The 18724-nt window shown below is 39.3% G+C and overlaps 1 protein-coding gene across 5 annotated transcripts in view; it reads right to left on the bottom strand.

Moving 5' to 3' along the window:
• The window catches only part of SDK1 (sidekick cell adhesion molecule 1), a 388047-nt gene that overhangs the window by 258364 nt on the left and 110959 nt on the right, over positions 1-18724 (bottom strand). For all 5 annotated transcript variants that reach the window (XM_048320697.1, XM_048320702.1, XM_048320699.1 and 2 more), the window contains exons 4-5: positions 15752-15858; positions 11604-11751 (exon numbers count right to left, since the gene is read on the bottom strand). In XM_048320697.1, coding sequence (XP_048176654.1) covers positions 11604-11751; positions 15752-15858 — 255 coding nt within the window. The remainder of the gene's footprint in view (positions 1-11603; positions 11752-15751; positions 15859-18724) is intronic.

The raw sequence follows: 18724 nt of genomic DNA, 5'->3' as shown, positions 1-18724 counted from the left end.
AGAATAAGAGGAGCCATTCACACACCGAAATGGCTCAGGACAATTCTGATGTGAATCAGAGGGCAGCCAGATCTTCTGTGATCCTCTGTAATGGTTAAAAGATTGAAGCACAAAGAGCTTCTTAAGTGTGACTCTATTAAAGGAGCAGGAACTGTTGGAACAGAAAACAAACGTCAAAGGGAGAGGGTGCACCTTCAAAGCTCCCTCAATGAACTCAAAGATGTAAATTTAAAAACTTATTAAAATACTAGATTTTATATTAGCATTTATAAAGCACAAGCCCAGAGTCCTTTTCATAATTCTGGTAAATCCCTTTTGCAATTTAATAAAAAAAGAGATTCAACATTTGCATCTGAGGAACGACCCAATGGATTTTTTTTTTTATAAGATCTGCATGTGAGTAAAAACTGCAGGGAAAGCACTTTGATGTGATACAAAGGGAGGTTTTATCACTATGTTATTTCAGAGGTGTAAATGAAGTATTAGGAAATGAAAAAGTTGAAATTCTTAGGAATTCACCTGGCAGCTGGCTGGGTACCTCGGATCTGTTGCTGTGCTCTTTGACTGTTTTACACGGTGCAGGTGCTCTTTACCCTCACAAGTTACAGAAAAACCAAAGTGCACCAACAGAATGAGTTGTCTTTGCTCTTGGTGTAGAGCAATCCATCTGTGCCATCTCAAACAAACCTATCAAATGAGCAAAAATGTGCTCCATTTGATGAAAATGAGTATTTTTCTACAGAAATTAATAAAATTCACACCTAACAGTCACTGGATGTGTTAGAGCAGATTAAGTGAATATCCCATGGAGCATATCAGGTTTCAGAGGAACTGACAGCACTCAGACACCCCACAATTCACTGACAGAAACCTCCCAGCAAGGAAAAGAGAACTCTAAAAGCTGATCATCAATCAGAAATTTTCAGACTGATAAAATAATTTTGCTTAAATAATTCAAAAATTCAGGCATGATGTGCAGACCCCTTATCCATCCAGCATCACCTTAAAGGTTTCATGAGAAAAAGCAAAGTGTATTTTACACACTCCATTTTCTGCTTTATGCTCGGGAGCTTCTTTTCTACCCAGGAATTTTTTTGTGAATAACAGTGTCTTCCCAAAGAGACAAGAGGATGACAACTGGAATTGTACCTTTATGAATCTTGATTAGTGAACCTTCAGCACCATAAAGTCTTTTATTTAGTGAAATTAGCACTGACAGCTATGGATTAGAAGCTATCAGGCATTCTAATATTAAAGCAACACTTCTCTTTATTTCTCTGAAACAAGAAAATTTTGCCAACTCCCTGTTTTAATAAAATTATGAGTGACATATTAGTTTATTTCTTGTGTTAGAATATTTCAATCACCAACATACAATAAAGACCTATTTACAGGATTTCCTCAAGGTATTTTCATTGCTTCTTCTAAAATAAATTAAAAATTCCTTAAAATCAGTTAGTTTACTCTTCAAATAATGCCATTAAAACAAGAGTTGGGTGTAGTCAGTACCAGATCTAAATCTCAGCAAAGCAGCTGCACAATATTCTCTGCTCTCACCCTCTTGCTGTGCACCCTCAGCCATTTCTTACCAGTTATTTATCATCCCCCTTGTGCAGCAGGTTTTTAACTACATGAGTGCAGAAAAATCCATCTGTGTGAAAATATAGCTTGAATTGCTCATAATTATGCTAAACATGAATAAATTATTGATAAATACTCTGACACAAAGATGTGAGGGCAGACATTTTGTTTAGAAAGTGGGTTTTGTGGTAAATACTGCACCAGTGATTACATGATCTGAGATCAGCCCTGTGAAAGCCCAGAAAGAAGCAAGAACTGAGAATTTTCAAGGCACTTCCATGAACCTCCTTCCAGGTTAGACCTGGGACAGAAAGAGTTTGTGGCAAGGGACACAACCAAAGATACAAAGACTCACAAGAATTGCAGCAGAATTCGGAATTCTTTTATTGTGGGATCACCCAACAAACCAGGGAACAGAGTCACTTTATTAAAGAACAGTTGATTTATCTGAACTTAACCAAAATCCAGGGCTTTAGGAGCTGGCAGAGATAGGCAGTGGTTTTGCCATATTCTGCAGTAGCTTCATGAGATGCTTCATGTTAGTGGAAATTCCTTAGAGATTATTTGGAAGCCTGGGAAAATCAGCATTTCTCCCCTTGTACCTCAACACTTGATGGAGACTCTAACAGTCCCCTCTCTCCCCCTGTTCTGCAAGACAAATCATCTTCAGTTTAGTTTCAGCATGTTTATTAGTAAATATGATTGATTTTGCCCCAAAATGCTTCCTTGTAAGCCAACTTCCCCCTGTGTTGATAAGAACTGCACTAGAAGATGGGAGAAGGTGAGGGTTGTTTGTTTGATGTAAGGTCTGATAGGAAAGCAGCTTTTCAAGATTTGAGATTTGTCTTAAATGGCTGCCTCACTTCTGAACCAAAATAATACCAAACTCCAGAATAATGATTTCCAGTCTAAAGCAGTTGGAAGAAAAGAAATAAAGCTGATACATATTCATATCAATACTATATTCAATTAGTTGCCCGGTTACTCTCTTTGATACTGAAATACTCCACACAAATCTACAGCAAAACAGCATTTTCAAATTCACACTGCTACTCCAGGCTGATTTAACCAATGGGGTCTATAAATAGTGGTGAAACAGCAAGAATTAGGAGAATCTGAGCTCTGGAGCAGAAAGATGAGCTGCAAGCTTGGGGAAATGGTTATTCTGGGGCAAAAAGTGTGGAGGAAATCAGACTTTGGAAAGCAGAAACTCTGGGATAAGACTACCAAGGGACAATACTGCACCTGAAAAGTGGGAGCCTCCACCTATTTTTAGTCCCCTCAGGGCAGGGCATTTTTCTGTTCTTTTTTGTCACAGCCCTAGTTAAAATAATAGTAAAGACACTTGATGGAAACAACCAATATTGACTGCATATGATGGAAATTACTGACATTTCCCTCTCCTCCATCATAACATTTCTGCTAAGTTGTGGAAAATATGAATAAAGACATAAATGCATTAAAATTAAATGTACATAGAATTTTAGAAGTGTATTATGAGGTTGTTGCTGCAATATCTGTTGGGTAAACAGAAAATGCAGCTGTCTAACAACAGCCATTGAAACGTGTAAGTATCCCAATAAACTCTGCTTCTTGAGGCTGCTGAGGCCAGTTTCAGTTCCCATGGAAACAGATGATGGATTGCCAAAAATGAGATTTGATGTTTTAAAATAATCAGTGATTTGAACTAGTGATTACTATGAAAGTATTGCAGTCCTCTTGCAGTGAGGAGGTTTTATGCAGGGAGCAGGGAAGGAACACATGGCAGCTGGCAGGCAGCAGCAGAGTTGTTAAATTCTTGCAAATGGTGGTGGTTGCTGAATGACAACAGCAAATGCAGTTTCTTGAAAAATCATTGAGTAAAATCTAGCAAAACCCTATTTTATAAAGTGAATAGGCTTTGAGGTTTTAGAAAAAAATACAAAAAATGTGGTTGAACAGGCCTCAGATGCAATGCTTTCAAGTGCTTTTCCTAAAAAGGGTCACCTTTAGACCTCAGTTCTGAGAATTCAAGGAGCCAGGCACATTCAAGCTAGAAATTGCTGGATATTTGTTCTCCTGTGTTATTTCTCAATGACACATTAGGTCCTGATTCTACAAATAAGCCACAACAAACAGAAATAAAATGATGGCAACATTCAGTTTTCCGGAGATTGGAGGGGAGTTCTAGGGGGGACACAGGTCTGGGATGGATCAGTGGCAGTACAGGGGGGGTTGCTGGGAGTTTGGGTTGAGAAGCTCAGCAAGATTTTTTTGGGAAGAAACTAAAGAAGAGTGAGGGCCATGCTCCTGGGCCACCGACACTCCTGAGAGGTGAGGGAAGGAAAAGATTTCCTCCAGCATTTCCACTCCTTAGCCTTTCCCTTTGCCTCTGCTATGATGAAAAGCAGGTTGATTTATTCCACTCTTTCCCCACTTAAGTGGCAGGAATTTAGAGAGGAAAACAAAGAGAGGGAAGCTGAGCAAGTGGTGGCTGTGCTCACCCCAATAAACAGGTGCCTTGCTTGTCTATGTCTAGAGTTGGTCCTTTCATGTAAAACAAGGGATTTGTGTAATACATAAAAATAGCCACTGGTGTGTATTAAGAAATAAAAGGTAGCACTAACAAGGAACAGACAAATAGATTTCATATAAATTTTGGCAGAATTCGACTGTTTTCTCACTTCCAACTGTAAGATGCCTCTGCAAAGTTTCAACAGAGCCAAAAATGCCTCCACTCACACCGACCAGACTGACCCACGCAACACATTTGCAATGTATTTAAATTCATTTGGAACCTGTTTGGTGAAGGCCAAGCACAAAGCAGCTCCACTCACAACTCTGGGCACCTGGGATAAGGCACAGGCTGCCAGCTCTTGCCTCTCTCTGCAGCACTAATTAATGTAAAACTGCTCCACATTTGCCCCCATGTAGCAAATTCTTTAAATTCAAGTTGAATCCTGTTAAGGAAATAGACTTGATGCAAATCAACCACAAAAGCCACAATACATCCCCAGAGTGCCAGGTTCTGTGGTTTGGGGTTTTTTTTTTGTTTCCGGAATCACACAGCAGTTTTCACTATAAAAGTAAATCTGCCAAAATGAAAGGCTTTTAAAGTATTCCACATAAACCTGTATCTTAAAGTTACAAACTTATATGTCTTAGCACCTTTTCACATCACATAAAAATCCACTGGAATCATAAGGCAAGACAGAATTTGTCCTTTCCTGCATAGAAAGAAAATTAACAATCCTTTGTAGTACAGAGTCAGAAGTACAGACAGACACATTTTACTTCAGTCAGTTTTGATTAATAAAAGTTGATTGGTAAACATTAGACATTACCTTTTGCTATATTTGATAAGTCACAAGCATTTTGCATCTATTTCCATAAAAGCAGAGATATGTGAGGGGCCATAGGAGATAAACAGTTCCTGGGGATTTGTGAACAATTGCCACTTTTTAAGCATAAAGCAATAGTTTTCTTTTGCATGTTTGCTCTTAAGAATGACTGCAACACTTTTAAATAGTCTTATCTTGGCTGCATATTAAAATATTTCCATTTGTAGGCAGAGTAGTTCAAAGATTGACAGAAAAATGGTTTTCCACAAAAGCACATTAGTTATTAAAGGATTATATTCATGATTTGTCCCTAATAGCATCTTTAGCTCTCATTAGAAAATGCAGCAGATGCAAAAAGTGAGCCTCAGAATACAATGACAGTGAGTCTTCATATTTACCCACCTCTAGATTGAGGATGGTTTTTAAAAAATAGTACATAGTTCACTTTCAAAAAGTAATGCTATTAACACTTCTTTCACAGTCCATATTTTCTCTCTGAAAGTACATTTGTCCCCAGAAAGCAACAAATTCATAAATCAATTTCTACTGCAAGCTGTGATAAGTAAATCATACTTAGAGCAAAAAAGGTTTCCTTCTAGTGACACTTCCATTGTCTTTGTTTTACAAATTCCAAACCTATGATTAATAAGGGTAGGAGCACATAAAATTATTTTGTTCTTTATATGTGATCATCAAAGGAAAAACAATATCCAACACTCAGATTTTCCTTTTAGACAGTGATCTTTGAAGTTTTATTGAAATTTACAGCTGCTGAAGATTGTCCTGAAAGATACTGTGAGCAGCTGAGGCCCATTAAAATACAGTGTTAGTTCCAAGCATCCACTTTTTTCTAGCAAAAAAATATGGATTTTACAGTGCTACCGTAATGGCAGCAACTTCCCCTGGCTTACGAAAAAAATATATATTACAAAACCCTCTGTGGTTTGTGGTCCAAATCTGTAATGAAACATATTGATCAAATCCCAAAATGTGCCTCTCATCTCATCAGCCCAAGTGCCTCTCCTGGGAAGAATCCCCTTCCAAATGAGCCTTGCTAAAAGGCATTTTCCTTGGCAGCAATGTTTTCTTTCTGCTGTCCCTCTCCCACCTCCAAGGGGCTGCGTTGCTCCCACCCACTCTGCACTCAGCATCCCACGGTCCCCAGGTTCCACCTCAGCCTTCCTCCCCCTCATCAAACCAACACACAGTTTCACCTGACAAGCTGAGAGGTCTGAATAAATTAATTTCTGAAACATGTTTAAAACCTGCAGCAAACAAATTATGAGCAGAGAGGAAAGCAGTGAGGTTGGATCTAGACGAGTCAAACAGCTTTGGGAAATAATCCTGGGATTTGCTTCCCCTGGGGTGCTGCTGTTTCCCTCTGCTGAGCACAGCACACGGTGATACCCACAGCAGCCCCTGACAGACAACAACGCTCACACAGCCCCTGACAGCGCCAGGACTCCTCAAACTGAGCACTCTGAGAGATGATGGGAGATTTCCCTACAGTCCTTCATATCCATCCAGGCCTTGGGGATAACAGTGAAACTCGATGGAAGATGATTCCTGGCACTGCCTGTTCCTCCAAACTGAACTTACTCAATGCAGAAGTTTGGTTAAATAAATTAATTCCAGGGTGGTGATAGATTTTATTTAAGGGAATAATTTAATTCTACCAAATATTTTTCTTTTCTTTTAATGTGGAGCCTGGGAAAGGTACATACAGATAAACCCAATATTACAGGGGTTTTTCACATCTCTTACTGCTGCGAGGTGTCACTCCATAATGTCAGCAGACAAGAGATCTGCAAATTTTTATTTTTTAAATTATTGCTTAGGTAATACATTGCACAGTTGACAGTCTCTCAATTTATTGTTCAGTAATGATAATCATCACAATCTTAATGAAAGTATTATCCAGTGTATGCAAAAAGTAATTATGTGCAACTAGCTTAAGTTGTATGACAGGCTTGTATTTGCAGAGGAATGCACTGTGCCACTAGAACTTCTCACAGAAAAATGAAGTGGTGTTTGTTTTAAAGTGAAAAATATATACATGGCACATTAAGTCATCTGCTATCATCAAAGCAAAACCTAAGCTAATGCTATTATCAGCCCCAAATTTGATCTATTATTCCGAGATACTTTAATTTTTCTCATCTTTTAAAGCCTACTTAGCTACAGCTACTTTTTTTTTGAGGATGCCATTAATATGTTTACAATTTTACTTTGGCAAATGTCTAATAAATTTGCACCAGCTTTGCTTATTTGCAAGATTTTCTGAGTGTTCAAAACCACAACAAGTCATATGAGACAGTTGCTTGTGCTTAATGTATTTTCATTTCCACAATCTGCCAGCAGCTTCAGTCTCTAAGAGTTAATAATGACCAAATACATCCAAAAATGAATTGATCTGAGTGCCAAACACAGATTTTAACCCATGTGTACCTAAAGACAATGCAATTCAGCATCCCTGCCTAGTGGGATGAAGTGCATCTGTGAACTCTTTTGGTTCCTCAGGAGTTAATTAAGTGACTAAATGTCCATCCTGCTGAAAGGGACACCCCAGAAGTGCCTTTATACACCAAAAAATGAACTCTCCAGTTTTGTGTCAGACATAATTCCACTATCAAAAGGCATGAGTTAATATTCACCTAACTGCAGCTTACATGGAGAAAAGCAGTTTCACTGTAAGGAAGTTAATGAAGACAGTAATAATGTCTGCATAGAAGTTTTCCTCTTAAAGAAAGTGAGTTAAATGAATTGATGGCTGGAATGAACCTTTTCTCTGAAAAGTGCTTCACTTAGAGAAAGGTAAAAAATCCTCTAAGAGTACTAAGAATTTAATTCCTCAATGCCGCAAGTGAAAGGCAATTGCAGACCTTGATGGTGCTACTGTCCTTTGTGCCTCTCCAAGGTACTGTTTGTGCTCGTGTAAAGAAAGTTAAATGTGCTTTGCTTTTAAGCCTGATGAAGTACAGCCAGGCAAGGCAAGCTGAATACTTGACATCCCAGAGTAGCAATTTCTTTTGATGCAGTCACCTTTAGAGAGTTGCTGGTTTTGGTAAGATGTGCAGGGAAACAGGCAAAATCATCCCATCAGTCAAGACCCTGGATAACAGTGCAGCTGAAACTCCACATTTCTCTGCTGGTGTATTTGGAAATGAATCTGTCTGGGTGCAATGTGAAGTCTCTTCTAGAACTTCTTTGGGAATGTAGAATAATAAGAAACAGCTCAAACCCTAAATCTTCTTGCTCATTTTCTCCTGTTCTTGATCTTTTGGTCTTCCTCTCCAATTCTCCACTTCATACGTTTCAAGCATGTACAGAGCTTCTTTCTATTCTAGAAACACCTCTTGAAAATACCAGGCTAAGGCTTTGGTGACAGAGAATGCATAAAAACCAAAATGAATGTACACCCACACTGCACTAAGCGAGGGGGGAGGATGACAGTGATTTTTAGGACTTAAATTTTTAAACACACACCATCATGTCCCACTGACTCTGCTGCAGATTTGTTAGTTGCCTTAAGTCACAAACTATAACAACAACCCCAGGAGTATGTGCAGGCCATTTGCTTCACATTTTTATATTATACAGGGATTTGTTGACTTTACATGCCCACTCATTTAAGAGCAACTTGTCATCCTATTCCTCTTTTTATCTGGAGGCTTTAACAAAATACTACAACACCATTAGAATAGGTACTAATATGTGGTTGTTTGCTGCAGAATTCCACCACGAGTAACACCAGCAGTTAAATTAAATAGAGGATGCAGTTTGAAAAAAATTGCCTGGGTCCCAAAGGAAACTTTTTCCCAGAAAATGTCACAGCCATGCATACCCTCAGAGCAGGATTTACCATCCTGCCTAAAAAGAGGTGAAACCAAAGCTACCCACTGAATCTTTTCTCCCCCCCATCCTGAAAAACTGACAAGGGCACGCAGTGACAGGACAAGGGGGAATAGTTTTAAACTAAAAGAGGGTGGATGTAGGGAAGAAATTTTTCCTGATGAGGGTGGTGAGGCCATGGCACAGGCTGCCCAGAGATGCTGAACAGCTGGCAGAGCCCCTCCCCATAAGGGTCCTAAATACTGGTACACAGTAAAAGAGAAATATATCAGCATTTACTACCTTAAACCTGCTAGGGAAACCTTACTGCAGAGCCAATTAAATGACATTTCCTGAAACATCTTAAGAATTTCTGACTTTTTATTCTCAGAATTGGTGTTACTTTTGATCTTTTGTACCTCTCACCTAAGGACAATTCTGTTCCCACATCAGTGAGATGAATCCATGCCAGAGCAGCTCTGTGCACACAAACATAAGATTATTTTTATGGCATAAAGTGGTGCAGTGTTAAGTACATGTAAATTAAGGCTTTTGCATGAGAAAGGCTTAACTTGATCAACCATTTGACTGAATTTCACCATAACCAGCACTGTTCTCCCTCTTTTTGGCACTGTTTATGTCCTCACACCTTGTGCACCACAGCAATGTCACTCCCAGAAATCATTATTACAGCTGACACATGAAATTATGGCTGATTGATTCAGCCAAATCATTGTAAGCTTGTTTAAGAACATTAAAAAAGCTTTATATTGATTTAGCAATATAAGGTACTTTTAATCAGATTAAAGAGCATCGTACAAGGTGGTTGTATCAATTTCCCTGATCAGTTTAGCAGGAGATCCAGTGAGATTGATGCATCAGCCTAACTGGATCACTGGCTAAACTGATCAGGGAAATTGCTACCTCCTGGTGCACAAAAAACAGTGAAATGCACAACTTGTTCCACAGGTAAGAAACAGCTCCCATAAGATATTTCTACATTTCTCACAGTTTTATATGCATCCTCTCCACATGTCAGCTTCCCTATATTTATAGGGCTGCCATATTTACTTTCCAAATTTAACAGACAGCAAGGTGTGAGTGGATGCTCCCTGTTTTTTTCAATATTTTGAGACCTACTGCACACAGAGTGCTCTGATGATTGGTATGTGTACCATAAATCTGTCACTTGCTGAACTTACCAGACTCACTATGCACTATCTATCAAACTTCCAAGAAGGTTCACACTTCCAACATGGGTATTTCAACTGCAGAAGCACTCACAGATTCCTACACAGGCCAGACAAATGTCCTCAAATGTTCCTTTTAGACAAAATTTCTGACCAGGGAATGGAATTTATATGGAAAGCTTGGGGCGTATTTCACCCCTGCTGCAGCCTGTGTTGCAGTTCTCCCATTTGTAAGCATGACCACATAGTTACAGGTGATTTTACCCCAGCAATCCCAACAGGGTAAGGGCAAGAGTAAAGCACAGCAGGTGAAAATCAGGATCTTTATGTTATTAAATACATGACATATGCAGCTCTACTTGCAATTTTCCTAAACTGTAAGAGAACTCAGGCAAATCTCATTTTCAGGCACTGCAGCCTTGCCTTGGTCACTCCGCTCTGTCCCCTGTGAGGGTTCCCAGGAAGCTCTCAGACACCAGGATAACAAGGCCTTGTCACCACCTGCAAATTTCTGATTGGCATATTCTCAGCATCAACAACACAAAATTTGTAATGTGGCAGAAGTGGAGGAAGTAGATCCTTAATGGTTAATAACTCAGGATTTGTTACTTAGCTCTCTTCAAGAGATTGCCCAGGAACCCATTGTTTCATCTTCCAGCTGTTTCTCATCAAATTACTATTAAATTATTCATAAATTATTACACAGTTTCTTCACATCCCTGCAATACTAATTTTAACAGTTTCAAAGCTACTGTAATACCAGCTTTCAGGTTTCAAAAAGGCACATAAGCAGCAATAAAATATACTGCACAGATTACCAAAATCCAAATTCAAGAGAAGTTTTCCCTTTCTAATATGAACTCTAAAGCCTCAGCAGCCCTGGAACACAGAAATATCCCATTACCATCACTTGCTAGCACATCTATCCCTTTGAACACATGAAAATGTAATGCACAGTTAAAAACTAACTAGCAACATTCCTGGCATTTCAACAGCTTTCTAATAAATGAGACAAGATTTAATCCACATTTTTTAATGTTACAGCCAAGCCCTTCAGTCTCTGAATGAAACTGTGCAGATAAAAACATGGGATGGCTTCATAACTGTTTCAGAAAAGGATAAATGAGCACACCTTGAGATAATAACTAATCAAAGTGCAAGTACTGTGTCGTTAGGGGTGAGCTGCTAATTAGTAAAAAAGAAATAAAACTGTCATTGTAGGCTAAAAATTAATGAAAAGAATAAACAATATCTGGAATTTTATTGTGAGGAAAATAGTACTAAGCATAACTGCAACACAACCCCACGGATTCATATATTAAAAGAAAAAAGCCTCAGAATTCATTAGGTTAGTGCACTCAAGTAAACGTAATTGAGAGATGAACATTTCCTTTCTCAAAATGTATCATGGAAATGAGTAGCGTGAAGGAAGCACAGACATTCTGCAAATCCAGCCCCTTATGCTGCACCAGGACCATTAAAACCACATGAATTATTTTGTCAAACTGCTTTAGAAGTTCAGAGATGGTCTTAAAATAGTAATTTATCTCAAACTTAGTATGAACACAACTACTTTATTCTCTTTAAACCTTAATTAGTGTACTTAAAATGTAAGCTGTGTTATCAAATATAATTAATCATATTTTAGGGTGGGTGTATTTTGAGCTTTAAACTGACTTACATTCTGCTGCTTGGTATGATCTTGTGCCCGTCTCTAAACCACGTCACTTGGGGCCTTGGATGGCTGAGGATGTGTGGGAAATTCAGAACTGCAGCCTGTCCTTCAGTCACTGTTTTTCTCTGGTCTGTGTCCATGAAATCTCCCATGTCTGCAAAGAAAAAAATGAGAAGTTTTGTCTTTCTCCCTATTTCTTTCCAGGGGACAGAGAAATCACCGTGGTTCCCAACAGCCACTGGCACTGATATTTACTCGTGGGACACTGTGGATCATGGGACAGCTTGGATTTTGATTTATAGGGGCAGATGAACACAAGGCATGAAGGAAACCCCAGTGCTGCTGCTGCACACAGGCAGAGCATCCATGAGCAGCCCTGTGTGGCCCCTGTGTTCTTGGGCAGTAACTGAGGGATTTCAGTGAAAATGACATTTTAATGGAGGTTTGTTTGCTTTGGTTTTTTGTTTGGTTGGGTTGTTTGCTTTTTTTAATCCTTAACAATAAAAAAGAAACCCCTGAAATGCAAAGGGATGCTCATGGTGTACAAAAATGCGTCCATTTTTTGGCCACCTTTTTTTTTATCCACAGCTACACAGACAGACAAGCAGCTCTTCCACTGCAGCCAGGCCAGTGGAGAGTCAGACCTAAGCAAAGATCCCAAAAGGATCCTGGAACCCCAAGGCCACAGTCATGCTGGAGGCTGTCAGCTCTGCTGGCACGACACTCCCAAGCCATTAGTGCATCCCTAATGTTAGAGAGCAGATTTAACAAAAATGTTAATGGAAGAAATGAAACTACCCTTGCAGAACCTCTGCCTCTGCAGGCTTTATTTCACAGGCAAGTTCAGGTATCTGGGGAGACCTTGGAAAAATTCAGTGAATGTCTTTTTCTTGTTTTCCCATTGCCTTTTGTACCACATTCTTATCCATTAAAATAAACAGGGCTGTAGGCTCTTCCTTCTTCACCCTCCAAAGAACTTCTCTGCATTTTAATTTGATTTAAACTAGGAAACTGACACACAGAGAACTATTCCAGCTCCTGTCACTGAATTCCCTTTTCTTTTAAAGGACAAGAGGGTTCTCTACAATTTCTGTGCTGCAGAGAAGGATGCAAAAGACACAGAGAGGAGAAGACTACTATCAGGTCTGTGAATGGCAGGAGATGAGAAGAGACAGAACAAGAGCAGAAATTAAAAACACATGGTATTTTAAAGAAGCTTTAATCATCTTTGTGATTTTCAAGTTATTTATTCAGACATAATCAGCATTGTACTTCCTCTGCTGCTCCAGATTCCTTACAACTGTAATCAGATCAGCTACTTGAAAAGAAATTTCAAACTGCGGAGGTGGATCTAATTAACTTCACTGTCGTATGATTATTTTAGTTTCCACAATCCAAGAGTTTTTAAGCCCATCCTGTAATTAAGATTTACTCAGCAGTTTTCTCGCAAAGATCTGTTCCCATTCAGTTAAGTAATATGTTAGCATGTGTCGAGAATATTTTTTAAATTATTTAACAAGTTCCCTGCTACTTCAGATATCTAGGACATGGAAAATACCTCAGATCTTTCTCAGTGCCATTATAATTACACCTTTCAATTTTTCACTAGAGATCTTGAGTTGAAGTGTATTGGGAAGCATCCTCTATTCACTGGCAAAAATAGATCATTTCTTGTGAATCCTTCTGAGTTAAATGTCTAACATTTAATTCCTCATAAGTTTTGATGAGTTGCTATGATGATTTTAGGAACCCCTTGGGATGTTGCTTTCTGATAGGTTTTGGAGAATAACCAAAAAGTAATGTATGATAAAATATCAGGAACTTCATTATATCCATACACAGCTTAAATCAATTAATTTAAATCAAAAACATTAAACCACAGAAAACAATCATGTGGCTTCAGTTGCTACCCTGGGTGAAGGGGAAAGAGGGTATTCAGAACTTGTAGAACACTTTCATCTGCAGGAATAAAGTGCAAATCTGACTGGCAATTTCACTATAGAAGCCATTCATGTCGCAAAGGCTCAAGACCAAAGATCTCCCAAGTCACACAGGATCTGGTTTGCTTTGCCTCAATGTCTCTGTCAGTGAAAATAAACGAATAAATGAACTGATAAATAGACTGCTTAATTCAGGCGGATTTAAGAGAGGACCTTTTAGCCTCATTCAGCAATGCAGGTCTACAAATTAAATGGAAGGAAAACTAAAACTGAAGTAAAGTGAACAATTGCACTTCTTACTCTCTCCAGAACAGCAACACACACACACAAACCAGCCTGGAGAGACAAAACTCTGCATTGCAAACCTTCCCCTCCTTCAGAGGGGAGTAAAGCTGTCATTTCAGGAGACAGAATTCTTGAGCAGAAGAATCAAGGAAAAGTATTCCTGTGTCTCCTTCTCACTATTGTTCCCACAAGGACTTCTCAGGAATTGCTCCCTGCACTGTGCCAGTATTACTGCTGGCATAGCTGGGTAGGGAGCTGGGCAGGGAGGAGCTGGGAGAGAACTCCTTCAACAGCCCAGCGAAACAACTGTTGCTCTTTTAGAAATTTTGGAGAAGTCTCCCAGGCCACAGCTGCACAAACACATTTTCCTGCTGAGCCTAAAGGGAGAGAGCTCTACTGCTGTGCAGGAGCAGCAATGATTAGTGGGATGCAGGACGAAATGGGCACATTTTTCCCTGGGACTGCTACCAAAGCCTTTGTCCCCTGAAACCACATCTGGAGATGCAACTTCCAGAGGCATCCAGGCTCCTCCAAGGGCTCAGTGCTGCACAAGGAAAGGCATCTCACCCTCACCTTTCCCTGCTAAACCCCCTGCTCACCCCACACCTCACTCAAAGTTCTGTTCACTCACACCAGCTTTCAGTAGAACCTCTGGGACCTGACAGAATTCACTAAAACTGCAGGGGGATATTTGGAACAGGACTTGCAAGGCTCTGACCCAGGTCAGAGTGAGCCCACGGTCAGTAGACAGCAGGGACACAAGGGCTGGCAGAGGTCAGGGAAGGAAAACACCATTTTAGCAGCAGTTTATTTTTACTTTAGCTCCCAGCAGCTCCAAAACAATAGAGAGACCAAACATCAAATTACTGATATTACTGACATTACAGATATAGTAACAAAATCCACTGTAATGCAGTAAACTGATGGACATGATAGCAAAGCTTACATAATACCATTTGCAACTGGTTTTATTTTAAAACACAGGAAATTCCATGTAATTTCCCTCATTGACATAGTGATTAACTTGAATCAGTTCCTTCAAATTGGGTATCTAATAAATAATTCAATTTCTCTAAATTCCACTTATCAAGTGACATTTACTACTACTGAATTTCCAGTTGCTGACCCTGAGGAGAGATCTGATCCATGTATGAGATTTCTTAGGCACAGAAAACAAATCTGTCTCTTTTTAAATTTCTTTTATGCTTTTACTATGGAAAAAGAATAAGGCCTAATTTTATTATTATTTCCGAAAAAGTTATTCGAACTGTATTTTCTATCTATTAACTGAAAAAAAGGAAATCAAGAGTATAATTTCTTATGTCACATTCACTAACACAAACTCCTGAGAAAACCAACTTAACCTTTCCAAATGGCAGCTGGATTTCAAAAATTCTGCACAGTCCAAACTGAAGTGCTGCAAACATTGGGGGGGTTTGCTTCAGAAAGGGGTTGAGAACAGAATTTTAAAGTTTTGTTGTGAAACTGCTGATTTTGTATCACGAAGATTATGACCTGAAATCTTCCTGGTGCCATCCCCACCATCCCATTCCCTTTCAGATGCTGCTGCTTTCCTCTGGACTTTTTGTTGTTGTTGTTCTTGTTTTGATTGATAGTTCTGTGCTGCATGGCCTTCCTTAATCCCTGTGTATTCAGGGTGAGCTATAACAGTTCCCTCATGTTACAGATATCTCCAAACAATCTCATTTTCATGGCTTTGAACAGCTCAAAGTCTCAGTGTTGCACTGCTCTGAGCTGCTTCCCAGATGATAGCTGACGTATGAAACTTCTTGTGCGGCAATATTTAAAAATTTGTTAAATACGACATCCAACACCTGTTCAGACTAACAAATGTTATCATACATTGGGGTTTTTACCCAAAAAGAAGCTAATGAGCACAGAGTGACCCCCCCCCCCCCCCAGACATACATGCCACTTGGACTTGAGATCTCCTCTGCAGCAGTGCCCCCATCCTGTTCCGCACGATGCACTGGTAGAAGCCAGCATCAGCCCTCTGCAGAGCTGGGATGATGTACCTACGAGGCAAAAGGCACAGTCAGAGACCACTTCTTCCTATTTTACACTTTGTCTTAAATGCTTATTGTATTTTACTTGCAAGCAGTGCAATCTCAGGTCTTTGGTTACAGTATTGTCTGTTCTATCCAGATTTTTAAAAAACGGCTAACAAGAAATGCATTAAATACCCTTGAATCTCAAGCTCTGCATAAGATAAATGCCAAGTATAGCAAAAATTCACATGAAAGACAGACTTAAATTTTTTTCCCCTAGTTTTCTGTACCCTCATTCATAAGGCAAAGCAGGTAAATAGTTCAGAGGAGCCACAAGAAGACTAAGTGTGGGTATCAGGAAGACTTGCAAGAAATATCAAAGCTTTCCAATGAAATCTCCACTGTGTGACCACTGAAACTCAGAGGAACCCTGGAACTGCCACCGTGGGCTGCACATTGTGTTTGCTCTGCCCTCAAACAGACACTTGGTCCACTAATCTCACCTTCCTCATTCAGCTACATCTGATTGCTCAACATGAAAATGAGCTGATAGGCACAGTTTTAATGGGAATAAAACACATGAATAATAGAGATAATCCTGCATTAAACAAACATTAATCACAAGCGCATATTCCCCCAGTCACCTTCAGGAGATATTATGGCAGGATTAATGAAAGTCTTTATGGAAGATAAGGAAAACTGCTGAATTTTAATCTTCAAAATTTAATTCCACTAAAAGAAAACATTTCTTCTTAGACTCAAATATACTGTGCACACCCACCTGCAGAGCTTAATATCTGGACAGGATCAGGGAGCGTAAAACAAAGGAGGCAGAAGATTCTGGTGTGATGAATGCAGGCTGTAATCACAAAATGCACCCCTGCAAATGGGTCCCACCACCAAACACAGGGAGCTAAACCAGAGCCATGGCCAAGCTTTAGGAACCCCTGGGATTTCCAGAATCCCCTGGCTGCCCATGGATACGAGCTGTGACTACTGTGACCTCCTCTGGTCACTGCTGTGACCTCCCCAGAGCCCGCAGCATGTTCCCTCCTGTGGCTGCGGCAATTGGCACCGGGAAGAAAAGAAAGATCCCAACCTGTGCTCTGTGTGGGAGTCACAGCAATCCCAGCACACAAATAATGACTCTGAACTAGGAATGTTGTTGCCTCTTGCCTGACGAGCCTCACCACGGGGAATAGAGTGAGAAAACGGGTGAAAATACAAGGCAGAGGATAGAAATCAATAGGACAGAAGGACTCTCTAGTTCCCTGGAAAATAATTTCCTTCTCTGCCAGGCAGAAGATTGTTATAAAACATCATTATAAAAAAAGAAAAAATAAACTGAAGATTCTGACAAATATTGAAAATTAATTTTTACAGTTCTTCTTACCCAATAGTTATACATTAACAATCTTTCTTCCTCCCATAAAGATTTAGTGTCCTACTTGACTAACACTTATTGCATTGGCTTTTCTATTAAATAAAGCCAAAATTAAAGGCTTCTTTCCTGAGTAGTCATCGGTACTAGGACAGTAATGCAGAGTTAGTTTTGCTGCCACCAGGACAAAACAAATCAATTAGATCAGAAGTGTCCTACTTTGGTTTTCTTTTCTGACTTATTAAAGTTTCAGCAGGAAACATTCTTAACATGTTGCCTGAAGAAATGAAAATCTTTTAAAAATTTACAGTGAAAATCCCATCTACCTTGGAAATTCCAAGGCAGCCAAAACCTAGAGCAGCTGGATTCTCAGTGGACCTACTGGGTATAATGTGCAGGTACAGCAAGCAAAATTAGAAGGATTAAATAACAGAAGCAAAAAAAAAGAGATAGGACACGTGTTTATACCGTGTGAAACTAACTTGAAAATTGCAAACCTGGGCAAGGGATAAATATTAATGGAATTCCTGATTCTGTGTTTACAATTTTAAACAGTCTTTATGCACCTCATATGTCTTATTATTTTTTAAAAACCCACTTTTCTATTGACCTAACAGTCATAATACTGCTTTTAAAGTGCTATGCTTTCCCCATTCCACTTGTTTTCTGATCTGCAAGAAGGGATATAAATAGTGCTTTCTAAGCTCTAAATAATACTTTCTTCCCCAGAATGAGTTGAAATCGAAGGTTAAAACAATTCCTTACAGTGACAAGACATAATTTTACTTTATTTTTGTCTACACTCAAACTCTGAAGATAGATCTTGCCATGGTAGAGATGCCAGGAGGCTCCTTGAGGTTTCTGGGGATGTCTGCAAGGACTTTGGAAAGTCAGCCCCGACTTTTTCCTCATTTTGAATGGCACAGCCAACCAGAACCTGGCGTTTGGGAAGTTTCTGCAGAGAGATGGGAAGTGACAAGCGGAAAAGAGGAGCTTCAAGGGGAGTCTCCCTGAGCGTGATGTGCTCCATCACCCCTCTGCAAGGAGTTTCAGGAGGGAGTGGCATCAGCCACCTAAGGAGGAATCCCAGCTAACTCTTACAGCTCACTCCTAATTTAAAATTTAAACTCTCATTTTAATTTTAAATGCCCTAAGAGTTAAAAGCGAAGCTATAGGCTACGGGATTTAATAGTCATAATTATGGATACAGAATTAAAGGTAAATGTATTTTATTAGATATTCATGTTTACTTTTTTATCTACTCAAGCTTTTTAACAAAAGACTTATACATCAATTTAATCTAATTTTGATGTAATTTTTTTAATACAGAATCAGAATTAAAATCTGTCCAATGTTAAAAACATAATAATCAGATACTTTTAAGTAATTTGGTTGGAACAGTATGGCTGCTTAGACATAACCTTAGTTTCTTAAATTCCAATAAATCAATTTATTCAGGCCACAAAAGCAAATATGGAAGACACACCTAGTCCAGAACTTAATTCAAAAGAA

The sequence above is a fragment of the Corvus hawaiiensis genome, chromosome 16 (assembly GCF_020740725.1).
Source record: "Corvus hawaiiensis isolate bCorHaw1 chromosome 16, bCorHaw1.pri.cur, whole genome shotgun sequence".
Taxonomy (NCBI): Eukaryota; Metazoa; Chordata; class Aves; order Passeriformes; family Corvidae; genus Corvus; species Corvus hawaiiensis.
This window is presented reverse-complemented; position numbering and strand designations above follow the sequence as displayed.